At 37.9% G+C, this 19,105-nt stretch overlaps 1 protein-coding gene across 1 annotated transcript in view; it reads left to right on the top strand.

Moving 5' to 3' along the window:
* Window positions 1-19,105, top strand: part of ANKRD31 (ankyrin repeat domain 31) — a 67,059-nt gene that overhangs the window by 44,057 nt on the left and 3,897 nt on the right. The window contains exons 21-25 of the mRNA XM_061369548.1: window positions 3,379-3,475; window positions 6,440-7,496; window positions 9,796-9,936; window positions 10,451-10,547; window positions 13,811-14,002. Of these exons, the coding sequence (XP_061225532.1) occupies window positions 3,379-3,475; window positions 6,440-7,496; window positions 9,796-9,936; window positions 10,451-10,547; window positions 13,811-14,002 (1,584 nt within the window). The remainder of the gene's footprint in view (window positions 1-3,378; window positions 3,476-6,439; window positions 7,497-9,795; window positions 9,937-10,450; window positions 10,548-13,810; window positions 14,003-19,105) is intronic.

Here is a 19,105-nt window from a genome sequence, read left to right as displayed (position 1 = left end):
AGGAGCTGGCAAATGAAGTTGATAAGCCACTGTCCATAGAATCATAGAATAGTTAGGGTTGGAAAGGACCTTAAGATCATCTAGTTCCAGCCACCCTGCCAGGGCAGGGACACCTCACACTAAACCAGGTCACCCAAGGCTCTGTCCAACTTGGCCTTGAACACTGCCAGGGATGGAGCATTCAAAATTCCTTGGGCAACCCATTCCAGTGCCTCACCACCTTTACAGTAAAGAGCTTCTTCCTTATATCTAATCTAAACTTCCACTGTTTAAGTTTTAACCCGTCACCCCTTGTCTTATCACTAGAGTCCTTAATGAAGTGTCCCTCCCCAGCACCCCCTTCAGATACTGGAAGGCTGCTATGAGGTCTCCACGTAGCCTTCTCTTCTCCAGGCTGAATAGCCCCGACTTTCTCAGCCTGTCTTCATATGGGAGGTGCTCCAGTCCCCTGACCATCCTCGTGGCCCTCCTCTGTACTTGTTCCAACAGCTCCATATCCTTTTTATATTGAGGACACCATAACTGCACACAATACTCCAAGTGGGGCCTCACAAGAGCAGAGTTAAGGGGCAGGATCACCTCCTTCAACCTGTTGGTCGCACTCCTTTTGATGCAGCCCAGGATAGAGTGGGCTGCAAGCACACACTGCAGCCAGCTCATGTTAAGTTTCTCACCGACCAACACCCCTAAATACTTCTCTGCAGGGCCCCTCAGTGAAGCCATGTTGGCTGTCACCAACCACCTTGTTGGGAAATTCACCTGACTGCCATGATTTTTCAAATATGATGATTGGCAGTCAGGTGAAGTTGCTGATGACTGGAAGAAGGGAAATATAACCCCCATTTTCAAGAAGGGGAAAATATACAATGCCGGGAACTACAGACCAGTCAGTCTCACCTCTGTGCCTGGCAAAATCGTGGAGCAGATTCTCCTGGAATGCACGCTAAGGTGCATGAAAGACAACAAGGTGCTTGGTGACAGCGAACATGGCTTCACTAAGGGGAAATCCTGCCTGACCAATTTGGTGACCTTCTGTGATGAGGATATAGAACTAATGGACAGGGACAGAGCAGTTTACATCACCTGCCTGGACTTTTGCAAAGTGTTCAACACTGTCCCACACAACATCCTTGTCTCTAAATTGGAGAGACATCAATTTGATGGATGGACCACTCGGTGAATAAAGAACTGGCTGGATGGCTGCACACAAAGAGTTGTGGTCAATGGCTCAATGTCCAGCCAGAGACCAGTAATGGGTGGTGTCCCTCAGGGATCAGGGTTGGGACTGGTCTTGTTCAAAATCTTCATCGCTGACATGGACAGTGAGATTGAGTGCACCCTCAGCAAGTTTGCTGATGACACCAAGCTGTGTGGTTCAATTGATACACTGGAGGGAAGGAATGCCATCCAGAGGGACCTTGACATGCTTGTGAGGTGGGCTGATGCCAATCTTATGAAGTTTAACCATGCCAAGTGCAAGGTCCTGCACCTGGGTCGAATCAATCCCAGGCCCAGCTGCAGGCTGGGCAAAGAAGAGGTTCAGAGCATCCCTGTGGAGAAGGACCTGGGGGTATTGGTCTATGAGAAACTTAACATGAGCCAGCTGCAGTGTGTGCTTGCAGCCCAGAAAGCCAACCGCATCCTGGGCTGCATCAAAAGGAGCGTGACCAGCAGGTCAAAGGAGGTGATCCTGCCCCTTTATTCTGCTCTCGTGAGACTTCACTTGGAGTATTGTGTACAGGTCTATGTCCTCAACGTAAAAAAGACATGGAACTGTTGGAACAAGTCCAGAGGAGGGCCACGAGGATGATCAGGGGATTGGAGCACCTCCCGTATGAAGACAGGCTGAGAAAGTTGGGGCTGTTCAGCCTGGAGAAGAGAAGGCTGTGTGGAGACCTCATAGTAGCCTTCCAGTATCTGAAGGGGTCTACAAGGATGCTGGCGAGGGACTCTTCACTAGGGACTGTAGTGATAGGACAAGGGGTAATGGGTCAGAACTTAAACAGGGGAAGTTTAGGTTAGATATAAGGAAGAAGTTCTTTACTGTGAGGGTGGTGAGGCACTGGAACAGGTTGGCCAAGGAGGCTGTGAATGCTCCATCCCTGGCAGTGTTCAAGGCCAGGTTGGACAGAGCTTTGGGTGACCTGGTTTAGTGGGAGGTGTGGGGGTTGGAACTAGATGATCTTAAGGTCCTTTCCAACCCAAACCATTCTATGATCCTATGATTGCCTTAGGCTATCAAATCTCAGTTCAGATTAATCTCAAGAGTTTACTAAGTGACAGTGACTTCCTAGGAGATCTCAAAGCTGGTGCTGAGTAGCAGTTCAGGTCTATTGTGTCTGTGCTATGACTGTTCAAGTGGCAAAACTTGCTGCAGGAATGCCTTTGACCAAAGCTGCCCTTGCTATTCAGGCAGGGCTGTTTACGCATGCCCAGCAGCTCATGCCCATGGAAGAGTTTTGCTTACTCACAAAGACGGTTTTAAATTTATTTTCCTGAATATAGGGTGGAGAGTTCAAATTGTACTTAAAATAGTTAATTTTAAAAATAAATACAGACTTAATGCCGATTTATGGCTTCCAACTCAAATTTGTGGTTATGAACTGTTAATTAAAATTGATGTGTTTTCTTGAAAAATGTGTTTTCTTTGAGAAACAGGTAAATGATACAATAGATAAGCCTATAGGCAGAGATCAGTGCAATTTCATAAATAAGCAAAACAGAACTATGAAACTTCTCCTGTTTAGGGGAGTAAGAGAAATGAGCATGATCACTGTTAACACTACTGACAAAGGCACCTCTTAAACTAAATTATAGTTATTACTTGAGAAGAGGCACAAAACTGAACAAGAACATAGAAGTACATTGACAAACTTAGAATGTAGAATAAAATACTGAAGGTATTTGCATGCAGTAAAACCAATTGTAAATAGTAAATTAAAATTCCCTATTAAGCTGCCTTAATAAGAGTGGTATTTTTATACTTTTTTATTTTATTGTATTTTATTTTATTGTATTTTACTAAGTAAATAAATACTTGTACATACTATGAAACAAGTCTGGGGAAACATTTTATAAATGACATTTTTAATCCTGTAATTTTCCATTTTTCATTATTATGGAAAGCTTGTTTTTCTTGGTTTAGAATTTCAGGAATTAGATTAAATGTCTAGCATGTTATCCCAGTGGCATTCACTGGTCATGACTTCTGAACTCTCTCTCTCCCATTATGTTACATGGCGAAGAGACAGGGCATATGAAGAATCTATAATTGCTTGTGTCATTTTAGAAAAATATAGCTACATTAAAAATGTTATTAATGTAATTATTTTCCACCTCTTATTGTCATAATTTTGATTGTATCAAATTGTTGGACAGATACATATATCCAAAGGCTGTCTCAGTTGCAAGATACTTTGAATGAAATGCTTGCAAAGCAGAAAGCAGAAAGGGATACCCTCGCTAAAAAATACAGGTAAGTAAAATAAAAGGACAGTATTTAAAGGAAGCTGTTCTCAATAGCAGTAGTGATAGAAATTGCTAGAAGGTCAGCATACAGTAGTGTGCAAGTAAAACTACGTGGTTCTCATTCACATTTTGTGGAAACATGATCTGTATTGGCTTCACTTATCCTCATTAAGAGTTTACATCAAGGAAGAGCTCATGTATACTAATCAGTGGCTGTGCAAACAATGAAAACTGAAATTAGGTAATGAACATAAAAAAGGTGTGGAAAAATTCCTAAGCAGAAATGAAGAAATGGAGGTACTGAGCAATTAGATTACATTTGTAACATCATGGAGGAAAGCTGTAGCACTACTTGTAGCATCCCTTCCTCCAGTTTTCTTTCTTTAGCACCCTTACATTGGGAGTGATTAACCAAGAGCCCCCAAGAGCCATGTAAAGCAATGGCTTAAAGTGTGCTTGCAGATGTTCCTTTTCTGTAAGGACACCTCAAATGTGAGCTGGGAGTGCTTACCTCAGTGTGACCATGGACTGTGAATTGTCAGGTTCCTGCTGCCAGCTCTCACAAAGCCTCTTTATACTTCCTTCTAAGAAGGACTGCCTAAATGCTGGTCATGTGGTGCGTGCTCAGCTAACAATGTAGCATTGTATTCAGTGGATGCTTCAAAGCCATCTGATGAGCATATCTGCGTGTTGTTTGTGCAAGCAGTATTCATTTGGTCACGTAAAAGCAACTGTTCACAGCTTTCAGGTAGTTACATGGCAAAACATGTAAGTTGGTTGAGCAGAGTCTGAAATGTTTCAATCACAATCCATTTTGCCAACTATAAAAATAAAAATAAATAAAAAAAGATTTTATGTGAAGAGAAGTTAGGGTTCCACATCATCCTTGTGAACAAAGCACTGACTAAATTAAGAAACAAGAACAGTAAAACTAGTATCTACACAAACTTACCTGCCTTCTAATATTGAAAGTGAAACCATTCCAGAGTGTCCTGGGTTTAGCAGTAGCAGTCATTTTTTCTCCTTCTTAGTAGCTGGTGCAGTACTGTCTTTTTGACTTTCGGCCTGGGAATAGTGCTGATAACATCGATGTTTTTAGTTACCGCTCAAATGTTTTAGTCTGACCAAAGACTTTCTGAGCCTCATGCTCTGCCAGGGAGAAGGGGAAGCCGTGAGGAAGCAGAGACACAACACCTGACCCAAACTAGCCAAACAAGTATTCCATACCACAGCACATCATGCCCAGGATGTAACTGAGAGTTACCAGGAAGGGCTAGAGGACTGAGGGCTGGATGAAGTATCGGTCGGTGCTTGGTCAGCCTGGGGGGGTGAGTTATCAGTCAGTGGGTGGTGAGATGTATTCTGTTCCCTTGTTATTTCCTTTATCATTGTTATTATTGGTGGTAGCAGCAGTGGTTTGTATTATACCTTAGTTACTAAACTGTTCTTATCTCAACCCATGGGAGTTGCATTCTTTTCTATTCTCCTCTCCATCCCTCCGGGAGTAGGGGGAGGGAAAGAAGGGGGGGAGTGAGTGAATGAGCTGCTTGACTGGGTTTAAACCATGGCACAGAGCAAAATGATAAATATTTCTTGGTATTGCAGGTACCTTGCAGCTAATGCAACATCTATTTAACAGTAATGAGGTACATGCCAAATTACATTAAATTTCCTTTTCATGATATCTTGAACATTTTCTTAACTAATTAGCATATAAGCTTTTGTCACAATTTACATAAATGTACAGAAAATCAGGAGGCATCATAACATTTTCTGTCTTTGTGTTGTTCAATTAGTTAGCCTGCTAGCACTTTTCCATTTCTGTCTGTTCATTTTAAGATACCAAGTTGTATCTCTCACCTAAGAAAAATGGGGGAAAAAAGCGTCCTATTTGTGAATGGCTGTTAAGTTACTTTGCCTTTGTCATTTTAGTCACACCATCTCTGCCTTTTCAGTAGCAGGTTCTTCTGTATCTGTATAGCAATAAAGCAGCAATAATTTCCTGAAGAAACACTGCTAGAAAACTGTGTGGAGCCTAGCTGGCCTGTGTAGGAGTCCATAGTTGTCAAGGCTTATGCGTATCAGTGATAAACTATATGCTGATATGTTGATAATATCACAGATTCTAAACACACGTGATAGTAAGCAATATCACAACATAGACACCAATACTGTCACACTATGGTTTGGGTGTCCTTGTGCTGCACTGGTTAGTCTTGCTGTACCTCTCTCTCACTAGGATGGTGTTACTTGCATGGCACTTCTGCTGTGAGTGGAGTGAAAAGCAAACCATGCTGCTATCCCTTTTCCAACACCATGTGGTACTACCCTGTCTTCCCAGCATGGTGCCAGAGTGGTGGTGCAATCACTTATCTCAGGGGAAGTTAGGAGGAAAGAGTATCATACTGTTCTGGTGGCTGTTATGACAAAGGAAGTGAGGAAAATAAAGAATTCCCTTCCAGTAGGAAAGGGGTGAAGTCATACGGTGAAGGAGTCTCAGAGGCAGATGAGCTCAGGTAGAGAGCAGGATCATGGGGTATTACAGTTGTGGCTTCATAAAACGTTTTGTTTACCGCATAAAAACTTTGTGATAGTATCATCCTTCAGTAGCTCATCCTGAGCTCATTTTAAAAGGCTCAAAACAAGAACTGCAAAGGCATTGAATTCAATGAACTGTTGTGACTTGTGGTGATAAAAGAGCAGCCGGTGTGAGCAGACAATTTTGATTCTGTGAATGAAAGGAAGGGTGGTATAGAAGGACAAGGCTATCACTGAAGTTTTGATGCTTTGCATCCTACTTCTAGGCAGGGTTCTGCAGTTTGTTGGGCATAAGCCTGGGATTGGAACTGTAAACTTCATGCATGATAAAGAGATTGTTCAAATTTCAGGTGTTGGCAGAATCCTCTGAAACATATTCCTGTTCTTAATGGGTTACATGTGTTAAGCTGTTCCTGTTTTCAATTTTCTACAGGGCTTCAGTAGAATCTTTTAAAAAAGGATCACTGAGGAAACAATTAGTTAACCTTGCTTCTAGGCAAAAAAGTCTGTTGACTATTGCCCAAAACCAGGAAAAATTAGTCCAGAAAATACAGAACTACAGAAAAACAAAGCAAGTGTTCAGTGCACCATGTTCAGAGAAGCAGATCTCAAACTCAATTATTTCCCATGGAAATGATGAAGGACAAAGTTTAACTGCTGATGAAATCGTGTGTCCTGATGTAGTTACATTTAGCGTGGGGCTTGGTGCCAGCATGCCTAATGGCAACAGAGTAGAAGCACATCTCCCTTTAGAAAATAGATTTCCAGCTCAGGACTGCAGCCAACATCCACACATCTGCTTGAATGAGACAGGAGCAAATAAAGAAGCAATTAGAAGCAAAGAGGCTTTTGATCATGCTTTGGCATCTGAAAGCAGAGTAAGAGAATATCCCTTCGACAACAAGTCAAAACTGACAAATGCTCTAGAAGTGGTGACGTTGCCTTCAGAACCTACTGTTTCCACGGCTAAATCAAAGTACTTACAGCAAACAGACATTGATTGTGTGGCAATCGCAGAACAAGGAAACAAGTCTTTAAATTCCACTTCAGTGACAAATGTATTAAATATTGTAGAACCCCAAAGCACTGTTGTCAGTAACAATGTCTGTCAGCCAGGCAGTAACTGCCAGCAGGTTCTTACAGTTGAGGGTCTACAGAGATACGTAAGTGAGAAAGAAGCTTTTCAGCAGCAGCAACAGCGAATAACTTTGTCAAAATCTACAAAGAACTTCCCTAATACTTTGCAGCAAATGATCTTCCAGAGTGCTGAGAACTCGTTTAATGCCAACTTGGTACTTTCAAATCATACCTCAAATACAGATTATCCAGTAAATCTCAGTGAGAAAGCTTCCCAGAGCTATAGTAATCAAGAATGTGCACAAATCCAAATGAGGTGTGGACGAAGAAATAAGAAAAAGCTTCAGTTGATAGATCTACTTGAATTGGGAAAGATTAAGCCAGGAGAAAATGTTTTAGAATTCAAACTGCAGGTAATTACTGAGATATAGTAATGTTAATATTAGCATATAATGAAAAAAACCCCACAATAACAAACAAAGCAAAACACTGAAATGGGGAAAGAGCAGTTCTCATGTTTTAGCCTGCATCTTCAGCACTTAGTATAGAAAATTTTTACTCATTGGTTACAGATAACTTTTTATGAGTTTGGAAGGGATATGCCATGAATGGCATCTTCTGTTAGCCTATAATTTTAGCACCCAGAATATTGCATATGTAGAGTTTATTTCTTAACTTTGCATTACCAGCTTCTTAACATTTCCTGTTGCTAAAAACAGAATGGAATCATTGGTTGGTCTACATTGTGTAATACCTGATTTTCATATTGGAAGTAGCAGGAACATTAAGGTTTTTATGACTTAATGTGATTCTTGGAAGCAACTGTCAAGTCCCTCAAGTAAAGAAATGTTACATCAAGGATTTCATAGCGCTGTGTTAGACACAAATACATGCAAAATTACATCCTTACATGCTAGCTGGTTCCATAGTTTACAGTCTGGTATAAAGCATATGTAAAAAAAACCCACAATCAAAAAAACACCTCTTTTTTTTTTTTCTACAAAAGTGCATCTCTGTACCTGCAAATACAGAGAAGATTTGTGAGGCAGCTGCCAAGGGACTGGCTTAGTATTGAGCAAATTATGGAATTATTTACTGAATTCCCAGCTGTGAGCTTGTTAATTTCCAGGGCAACATATTGATTAAAACATGAGGGGTTCTTTTCAGCCAAAGCACCAGGTGTAGTTAACATAGAAAAGACTCTTTTTTCTGCACCTATAATCTGCTCAGGAATGCTTTTCTGCTAAGAGTGGCCATTTCTTGTGGTCTTGTGTTTTGTAATACAAGGCAGCTGAGTAAGTCACAAGCCTCTACATTGGGCTGTGTCATAGGTATATACACATGCTTCTTTTCTTTAAAGGACATGTAATATTCCTCTGAACCTCAAGATGATTAAGTGAAAGGATGAAGAATTCAGTATGTTTACTGTCATTTATCAATCTGTTATCTGTGATACTGGCATGATGCATGTGGATCTTAAAGAATTACAACCCTATATTGAAATGTTGATGTTTTGGAGTATGGAGAAGTCAGCGATTTTTGCAAGAATGAAAATGACACTCATTTATGTCTTGGAAAACTGCTATAAGATAGAAGTTTGGAAGCCAGTGTCTGTTGTGTTGCAAAGAGATGGTCAATAAAGTTTCCTTCTTTATCATTGTAGAGATGTAGTAAATAACAGCATAGAGCTGGTACGCAGTCCTTACTAAGGTTAGCTTTGGGCAGGCATAATGCAGTTTTTTGAATGTTTCACCTAAACTGCGGAACAGTGAACTAGATTGAGTGTTCATCAAAATAGTGTTTTGAGTGTTCATCAGACATCTTAATTTAGATTCTTATAGGCACCCCAAGCCAGTGGATATGGTAGGAGGCCAGTTCAGTGTTTATTGGTGGATCATTACCTCTTACTCTGATTGGTTAACCTTATGCAGGTTAAGCAACCTTACTAAGTTGTAGCTTAGTTTATCAACAACTCATTTTTTGCATTATTTAGCTGTGTTAGCTTAACTGAGACCAGTTAGGTTAACATTGTATTATATTATATATATTATATTATCATAATATAGTGAACTATAAATAGTATAAGCCATGCTTCTGGGGGTGCATGTATGTTTGTAGAGTTGGGCTGTGATAGCACTATCAAAGAGGCAACAACAATAAATACATATTATACTTTATTTTGCATAAGATAAGGCTGTCAGGTTCCTCTTAAAACATGTAATTGTTGTCCCTTGGCGTAAGTGAAGTTATAGTTCATTTTTTAATCATTGCTGGAGTTTCACTGTGACATGTGTATGTCACATGCATTGTTCCACATGTGTAAGGAAGATTGCATTTGTGTAACAGTTTCTGATTGCACAGAATTGCCTCTTGTGAGTTCCTGGGTTCACTGTTGCAAATTAATTTATCACAGCCATATTATGTCTAAGAGGAACTAAGATGCAAATACAGTTCTGGTAAACACAAGTAGGGAGATTTGTCCTCCAACAGTGGTATTAGTGTGGCTAAAACATCTTATTCTGGTGAAATAAATCATGTTATTTTACATTTACAGTTTTTTGATAGTGGCTTTTTTCTTTATTTTCCAGAGAGAAACAGAGTTAGCTATTTTCAGCTATATTGTTCTTCAGTATTTTTTTCATGTTTTAAGGATATTAATTCAGATTTGTTAATTTATAAATTGAAAACTACTTCCTGACTTTCATTTTTTAGGAATTTAGTCATAAAGCTGAGCTATTAAACAATGGCAAGATCAGAACCAGTAAGGGACAAATAATGCAGAATCCAGTTCATTGGGTTAAAGGCCTACTAGGAAATGATATTTATGTGTCATGGAAGTATGCATGGAATAAGGTAGGCCTAAATTTACTCCAAAAATAGCAATACTTCACTAATTTGGATCTCTCAAAAGAGGGTACAAGCCTGAATTTTAAAACATCTTCTTACTCTTAATGAATAAGCAGCAAAGAAAAAGCTACATAGCTGTAGCTGTACAGTGATGAACTAGCACAAGCGCTGAATGTGGAATGCCCACTGTGTAAGCTGTCAGTGCTTTGAAAGAGTAGTTTTAAAGATGATTAAAAGGCTGACAAAAATGGAAAGGACCGAATTTACTGAAATGTCAGTGTGTCAAGGACAAATGTTGCAAAAATACTGGTGGAGTCTAAGAGGGCTTTGCAGATATGTTGTATTATGCTTTTTTTCATTTAGAATTCAAATCAGCAGAATTTCTGCTTGACCTTGACAGACACAGATTAAACTGTTAAGTGCATAAACTTGGTTTTATAAGAAAAGTGAAAATTTTACACCCATCAGAAAAAAATGCACTAATTAAAATTACCAGGCATCCATTGGTATATTTTTACAGGTTACATATCTTGGAACACAGTTGTCAAAATTTCTTGATGAAGGAGTATCAGTTTCTGAAGATGCAGAATTACCATCACAAGAAAGAATGCCTTTCGGTATGTACCACTTAAAATCTACTGTTCACCATGACTGAAGCATCTGAAAGTGATTTCTAAAGAGCTTAAATTCAAAAATTCCTCTGTTGCCTCCTGATTTATTTTTTTCCTGAACTATGTGCTTATCACAGATCTAGGGTTTGAAATACAGATAGTGCCAGAACTTACACATGGTCTCTAAAGAAGTATGTTTCTTTTCTTCCATAAATTGTTTGTGTGAAGAAAATAAATACTAATGACTCAGTTGCTATGTAAAAAATATTTAGGTAGCAATTTACTTTATAAATATTTTATGTATACTGAAGTTTTAATAAGCTAATTTAATACTTTTTTATTATGTTGAAAACTCATATACACTAGTATAAGTTTTAATTATATGTACATCTTAAAATCATATTAAATATTCTTTGTTGGTGGAGATCCTTGTATGCTCAAGCAACAGGAATAACTAGGGGGATTATTCTCCAAAAACAAACAGCCATAAGAAGCAGAGTGCATTGATATGACAAAATTGTGTTGAACATTTTCTTTAGAACAGCCCAGCAGACTTTAGAACTTCAGCTTAATTTTGATATATCATGTGTTTCTGCTTGTTGCATTTCAAATATGAAAAGCTTTTGGGCTTTTGTGGTTGGTTCCTTTAATTGTTGGGACACTGCACCTCACTCACATGAACTGGAATACCAGCCTTGATCTGTTGTTAACATACTAGAAATAAAATAAATGGAAATAAATTGAAATATTAAAAAATAATAATTTAAAATAACTAATTTGGTATTCGGACTACCATGTTCTACTGGAATTTGCTTCAGGCTAAGCGCATCCAGATAATGAATTTACCTTGCCCTGCTTCATAACCTAGGTTTATAACAGTTGTAAGTGACTTAAAATGGATTTAGTCTTTTAACTGCTTAATAGTTTTTTGAGTATTTCACTAGTTCTTGAAAATTATTCCTGTAGTGGAAAATTTATGACAAATACTGTAACTTCTAAAACAGAGAAATCCATTTATTCAAAAATACTCTTGACAGACAAAAATCAGCCTGAATATCAGTAACTTGGTGGGGTTTTTTTCCTGTTTTTCACAAACAGTCCAGTGTAATCTGGGAAAGGTATTTAAAGAAGTTTGGATTTTTTGGTCAGATGAAATTTAAGATCACAGTAATGCCTAACCATTAGCCCTAGGTGAGAAAATGAGGGAGAAAAAGCCAAAGTTTCTCTTTTCTCAGTTTCAGTTCTGTTCCAGGTAGTATGTGGACAGATAAATATAGGAAATCAAACAGTGCCTTAAGTCATTCCAGAAGATTAACCTGCACTGCTGTATTGTGAGAACAGTTACAGGAATCAGCTCCCAAATGGCTTCCAGGCCCTGTTCAGAAGTTAAATTGTTCCAGGGGCAGTTCCCAACAGCCACTTTGCCTATAGCCAGCCTGCTTGAAAGCACAGGGAAGTTTGCTGGTGTGGATGTGAGCTATTCTGTTCCACTTGCCTGGGGACATTCAGAAGCATTCTTTTATCTTTATAATATACTTAAAACGTGTGTGTATTTTATTCATCCTGCTTTTGTGGAAAATCAATTTTTTTTTTTTTACTGTGCTGTTGAATTGAAATTTTTTCTATGCATCCCAGAACATCATTTAAAAAGAAAACTGGGGCCTGATAATTTGAGCATTTTTGGAGGAGAATGCTATTATTTTAAATACCCCTATTATTTTAAATACCCCTTTCACACAGTCTTTCCATCTTCCTATATCTTAGCTTAGTGTTCATTGAGCTACTGTATGAAGAGGGAAGAAAATGATACAGGCAGTGGCTGTGTCCAGTGATCTTTTCAAAAAAGAAGCAGCTACCACGGAACTTTGCATACAGCCCAGTTTAGGAAGCATGTTTTAAGAACCTTGACCAAATCAAGGTCCCTAGGCAAAAACAGGTTAAGTAATTGCTCTTCTATGCCTGCCAGCATAAGAAGTGTCCTAGCTTTTCAGCTTGGTTGAGATTAAGGTGCTTCAAGGTTAGTGTAGCAGCAGATTTTTAGATACCTGTGGAATGTTAACACAAAAAACTTGAAGAGCACATTAAGTAAAGTAGTGCCAGACCAATGCAGGTATGTAACAGAAGCTTTAAAGATTGTAGTTTTGGAATTAGTCACCTAAATCCTAACTAAATTTCACTTTATGCCCCATGTTTGAGTCTGAGCCTTTAGTCTCTTCTAGGATCACACTAGCAGAAAGCAGGAATTACTGAATTCAAGCCCGAGTGAGAACTAAACATTAAGAAAGTAAACAATAGTTTTAGGCTATCTGTATACAGGAAAGAAGAAGAAACAGTTATTATGTGGCTTGGAATTTACTCCTCTGTGCTTTCTGGTACATGTAATGATGACATAATGTTTGCTAAAAAAGGACCAAGAATAACAAGCCATGTTAATATGCGGATGTCAGCTGAAAAACAGATGTAAGTTGCAGAGCAGATATTGGCGTTAGATATTTCATATTGAAATTCCAGCAAAGCCACTTAAAATAAAACCACATCCAGTTGTTACAAAAAATGTAATATGTACCTTCATTTTGTACATTGCTATTTCAGGAAGATGGTCTTTGGGAAACAGAACTAACTAGTGCAGTTCTTGTCCTCTGGCAATCTCTTGCTGCCTTTAATAATTATTAGCCACCTGTAAAGATTAGAACAACTCTTGCTCACCTTTAGTTCATGGAAGACCCCAAAGTTATGTGGAATAAGGAGTATTTTCACTCTTATGTGGAATAAAGAGATGATTTCTTAATGAGTGAACCATGGGGCCTGTTCCAGAAGGTTTATGTTAGTGTTTTTTCAGGTATCAGATAAAGTGAGTAGCTGAACTCAATAAGGTTGTATGAAAGCAAGTAAGAATAGTTTTGCTGTGATCATACATGTTATTATATGTTTCTGTTTTCCTTGAGACAAGCAGCGAAACACATATATTTAGTAGGCTACTCGTCAAGTTCATTTTTTTGTGGCATCTAATGTAATTTTATCAATGATAACATATTTAAAAAAAAGAGAAGCAGTCATCTTATAGCAGCTATGGCTGGGCTGGTAAACGAGCAGAGGAAAGTCTACCTTTACATGTGTTAGGTGCATAAAGCTAAGTGAAAACTTCAGTATTTACCTTTAAGAAAAATAAAACCCCAAACTGCTCTCCATATTAAGCCATGAAACCATCAGCGTTAAACAGTACTGTTTGTTCTTAGAACAAATTTGTCTTGCTCTTCTTATGCTCTCAGGAAAGAATTTTATCATGAGGGATCCCAGCAACCACAACCAGCACCATCAGGGTCCTGGTACTGTCTCCATTGCTCGGCCTCTTGGAACTTTTGACCTAAGCAATATGCAGCCAAAACCCCCATCTTTACCACAAACAGAAGTTGCGCAAATATGCACTGAAAGAAAAGCAGCTGTTACCAGGGAAATTAAGAGTAAGACTGTTTTTATCTGCCTAAAAATCCTAATGGTGGGTTCAAGGTCTATATGAGAGATACAGAAGGAAAAAGAAAGTAGGTGGCATGGAATTGATTTGTGTGGGGGAGAGAAAGAGAGCTGGGGGGAAATTACAAGTCTGCTCATGGGTCATCTGAATGATGTTTTTCAGAGCTTAATATGTTCAACTCTCGTGTGTCCAAACGAGAAACATTTTGTTGTTTTGATGTAGTTAACAAAATGACTCCACATTATTTTAAATACTTGGTTAAATATCTCCACAAAATAATAGCATAGACAAATGCCTTCTGGATTTAGATGGAGAAATATGATACAAAAGCATTGCTGAATAATCTCATGTAATCTAATTTAAAGGGAAGAGTGAAACCATTCCTGAAGATGCTCAGATCTTTATGGAGTTGACTGAACTTGTAACTTTGTGGTTTCAGTGTTACATTTTTATGTTGATTGCACATTAAACCCTATCTGTAATATCTGTACAATGTGAACAGTACTTACTGCACTATGACCTGGGATTTTTGCCTATACCACCTTTAATTACATCGTAGAGGGATGACCTGATTGACCACTGTGCAAAATCAGAGGAGCCAACTCAAAACCCACTATGCCCAGTGTTGGGTAACGCTCTTACACTGAAGTGGGTAACAAGTGCTGAGTTGGATCTGCTGTGGAAGACAATAAGAATGGTGTCAGTCATTGGAAACTGAAAGTGTAGCCACACTATAAAGCAACTCTTTATGCTTCTGTATGTCTATCCCTGCAGCTACAGTACAAAGGATTAAGTAAACTCTGAATCTGTGAATCCTCTGCAAAAAATGCTTTGTTATGCCACTTTTGGTTGTTTTTTTGTGATTGTTTTGTTTTGTTGTTTTTTTGTTTTTTGTTTTTTGTTTTTTTTTTTTAATAGTAGCAAGTAGACTCAGTATCTTAAATGCCAGGGCAGAATATTTGGAGGAAGGTGGTATCTGAAGTTGCAAAAAACAGATCGTGTAGTAGATTATGTTCAAATCTATGTATCAACCCAGACTGAAATGAATTGGAAAGATTAAAACTCATAGGAATTATGTTTCTCTGCTGAAGAGATGAAAAGCCACATTCATGTTTTCTTAAATAATTACTGGATATAGTTCTGCTTTCTAAGATAACAGTTTTGTAGACATATGGCCCTTGCTATCCTAAGCCTGTATAGCAAATCCATTTTGTAGCAAAGGTAACCACTGACAGTGGGTATTATGCAAAATTAGAGATTCATAATAAGACAAAAATTAGTAAATTGGAAATATACAGAAATGTTCTTCCATAAATACATTTTGGTTTATACTACTACAATTACCCTGTTAATTGAAGGAAGAAAGTGCTAAATATGCTGTATAACCTTTAAAAACCACCAGCCCAGTTTCTATATCTCTGTCTTACAGATCCTAAACCTTTCTCATTCAGTTCTGAGGAGAAGCTTTTCAGGTTTCACGGTCTGACCAAAAATATTTTTGAAAGCAAACTATGAAAAGCAAACTCCTACTTAAGAAGGGAATTCCTTTTAAAGTGCCTCAGGGTGATTATTTCATTGAGTGTCCTTAAGGAAGTGAAGAAAGTGAAATCTTCTAAATGAAGCTTTGGAAATGCCATGAGAAGCCCCATAGCCCATAAATGGATTTGCTGTATTTGTTTGCCTTCTGCAATTGTTTCCAAAGAACCAGTCAGATACACAATGGCATTGTCGCTTTACTTCACACTAAATAAATTCTGACTATAAAACTCAGGTATATAAATTGGCTTATAACTACTTTACTTTCTGGGCTTCACTAGTCCTGAAAATGTTAGAAGAGTAATTAAATTTCAGCTTTCTTGCCAGTCAGTCTTAACTTCTCATCTTGCACACCAGTACAAAGTTGTGATGCTGAAACTGCTGACTTGGCAGGAGAATATTTAAATCCAAATGAATTGCTTCAGTAGAGTGAAACCAAGCTATTAAGTATTTCAACACCTCCTAGATAGGCGTAAAATTGGGCCACTAGTAAGCATCACATGTATGTATTTGCAAGAATCTGCCATTAGACTTCGAATTGTAAACTCCCCAGAAGAGGGATCTCATGTGCATCTTTGAACTGGATGAAGACATTAGTTTGGTACTAGTCCAAGCAACAAACCTAACCCATTGTAGTATATTTTTCCTGCAATATGTATAAAACTCCATGTAATTGTAATGCAAAGAAATATTACCTGTTCTTGAAAACTTGCAATGTGATTTTTGTGATGCATAGTACTTCAGTTCAGAGCCCCAGATTCTGCTCAGCCTCAGACATTATGTAAGAAACTACTTTCACTGGAAAACTTTACTATTCTTACTTCCAGGTCGGAAAAGATGATTAATGTAGTTTAGAGATTGAAAAGCAAGATTCAAACTAAGAACACCAAGGTTAATTTTATCTTCTTTTTCTCTAACAAAATAGCATGCCTTAAAAGAGCTCAATTCTGTATATGATTTTTTTTTTTTGTTTGAGAATTATTGAAGTAGTGGCTAATCATCCCCATCAATAATGGTGGTAATAATATGGAAGAGGAAAATTACTTGGACATGTTAAAAAAAGAAACCCTAAAACATCATACAAACCACACAAACCCCCAACAAACCAAACCAAACAAACAACAAACCAACAACAACAAAGAGCACAAAACCAAAACACTGGCATCTAATAATGTTTTCCCTGTTACCTTTAGCAGAATACTCATTAGCTACACAATGCCCCTATTTATGTGACTATAGAAGACAGAGATGACCTGCGTTTTCCTTGTATTTTCACTTTGGAAGCAAAATGAGATGTAGGCAAAAACTTCAATCCATAATCTTTCTCCTTCTCTGAGGTATCTCAAATTGCAGCAGCTGTTATACTGTTTTCCCATTTTCATGTCTTGCAGACAAAATATTTGTAAGTATCTTCCAGTACTTCAGAGTTACAAGCATTACCTTTAGGTACTTAAAGCAATGCATAGTTTGTCAGCAGAATTTACGAAGATGTATTTTCCAGTAACTCTGAATGCCATAACTGAAGTATAGTCTTCCTCCGTCTGCACACTTTTCCTTTCCAAAATCTTTCACCTACTCGTATTTGACTGTCAGCAAGGTATGAGGTAGAATGATGCACGACTGACTCAGAGTTCAGCTATGTGGCTAATAACAGCCAAACAAAATTCACCTTTTAGGAGGCAAAAAAGTTTAACAAAAAAAGACAGAAAGAGCGACTCTGGAGGACTACATGCCATGGAAGCCAGTTTGATGAATTTAATTTCAGTTTCTTATCTATCAGTCAGGTTTTTGTGAAACTGGGGAACTACTTGAAAAGTGGGAGTGTGACTGCACTGAACCGTAAACTAATGCAGCTTAGGTGAGGCCTCTGAAGGTCTTTAGTCCAACCTCTGTTTGGAAGTAGACTAACTTCCAAGTTCGATAAAGTTGCTGAAGTGCCTTGTTTAGTCAAGTTCTGAGTATCTTCAAGGGTGGACATTCCTTAACATGTTCATACAAGGTATACGTGTGCTTAAGCATGATCATGGTGATTTTTTTTCCCCACATATCTAGTTGGAATCTTACTTGTTAAAACTTGTAACCATTGCTTCTTTTTGTTGCACACAGAAACCATGTTTCCTTAAGAAGCCTAGCTAAAAGTAAACTAACTCCTAGTCAAGAGCCTTAAACAGTTGCTTTCTGGCCTTTTTACCTTGTGGAGCAAGTTGTAAAAGAAACATTTTGATAACTGACCCATCTTCCTAACTCATCATATGCACTATAACATTTTTTATCTGCTTTGGTGTTCCCATGGAGACCAAGCGAAGACTAAGACAAACAGAACTGTTATAGGTAATCTTCCTTGGATACATTTATCTTTTCTTATCTGGCTTACAAAAGCAATAAAAGAAAGGCAGTGTGATGAACAGCAAGCTTCAGAGGCAGTGGCTTCAGCTACTGCTTCAGTTGAAATAGAGAAGAGAGAGACTTTTTTGACACCACACACTGGTAATGTCATGCCAAATGAAAGCATTTAAGAGGTTACCTGATGATCTTCCTTGGTGAGCATTCAGATTATGTTACACATCTTCGGGGGATTTTTTTCAGGAGTGACTTACAGCAAAGTTGGGACAAAGCTTCTAAACAAAACAATTCTGTCTTTAATTCAACACATGATAACAGTCTAGGAGAAAGCTCTAGAAGTTCTTCTGAGGCTGTACATAAACCCTACTGAATAAGTCACAGCTCCTGCAGATTTTATCAGTGCATGAAAAACACAAGCTATTGTTTTTTTCTATCAAATAGCTGTTCTGACCTGAGCTGAAACTTAATTTAGACTTTATCTTCTGCTTCTTCCAGTCTGCATCTCAATGTGCTATAAACTGCAAAAAATGTAAACTGTTCTGGTTTTAATTACTCCAGGTTGGCCCTGGAATTGCTTTTTTATCCACTATTTTGGCACATTAAATTCATATTTTATAAAATGGTTAGAAATAATTTCAGAGACCCAGGTATTTTACTTCCAAAGATTATACAAGTGAATCATTATGTAATCAAGTATACAATAATAACTCAAAATAATAAGTTGTATGTATGGTGTAAATGTGCACCCTGCTAGTCATACAAAGAAATAATCTCCTATGAATCATTTTAAAGCAATCTTAGTGCCTTTTAATAAAGGCTACTAGTGTATGCATTTGTTGTTGTTGAATTCCAACTCTGTATTTGATATTTAAATAGCATGACTGACTTCATTGAGAAACTCAAAGGTCTTTCAAAAGCTGTATAAAAATATTTGTGTTAGAAAAATGGAATAAGTATGTTTTCTTAAAAGTACTTATTATATTTTATTTCTGTATAAATTCAGTGTTGAATGTATATTCTTTTGTGGGAGGATGTATACATCTCCTGATTGGTATTTTGCATATACGTCAGTCATCCCTTTCTAACCTTCTAAGGAAAAATCATGTTACAGCTATACTGAAGAAGGTAGGAGTCACTGAGATTTAAATTGTTCTCTTGTTTCCTGACAGAATATTGCAACATTGATGGATTTCTGTAAGAGACTGGAAATTTT

This window comes from Neopsephotus bourkii, unplaced genomic scaffold, assembly GCF_033783945.1.
Source record: "Neopsephotus bourkii isolate Nb327-2 ecotype Australia unplaced genomic scaffold, CSIRO-AGI_Nbou_v1 NB_1507, whole genome shotgun sequence".
NCBI classification, from domain to species: domain Eukaryota; kingdom Metazoa; phylum Chordata; class Aves; order Psittaciformes; family Psittacidae; genus Neopsephotus; species Neopsephotus bourkii.
This window is presented reverse-complemented; position numbering and strand designations above follow the sequence as displayed.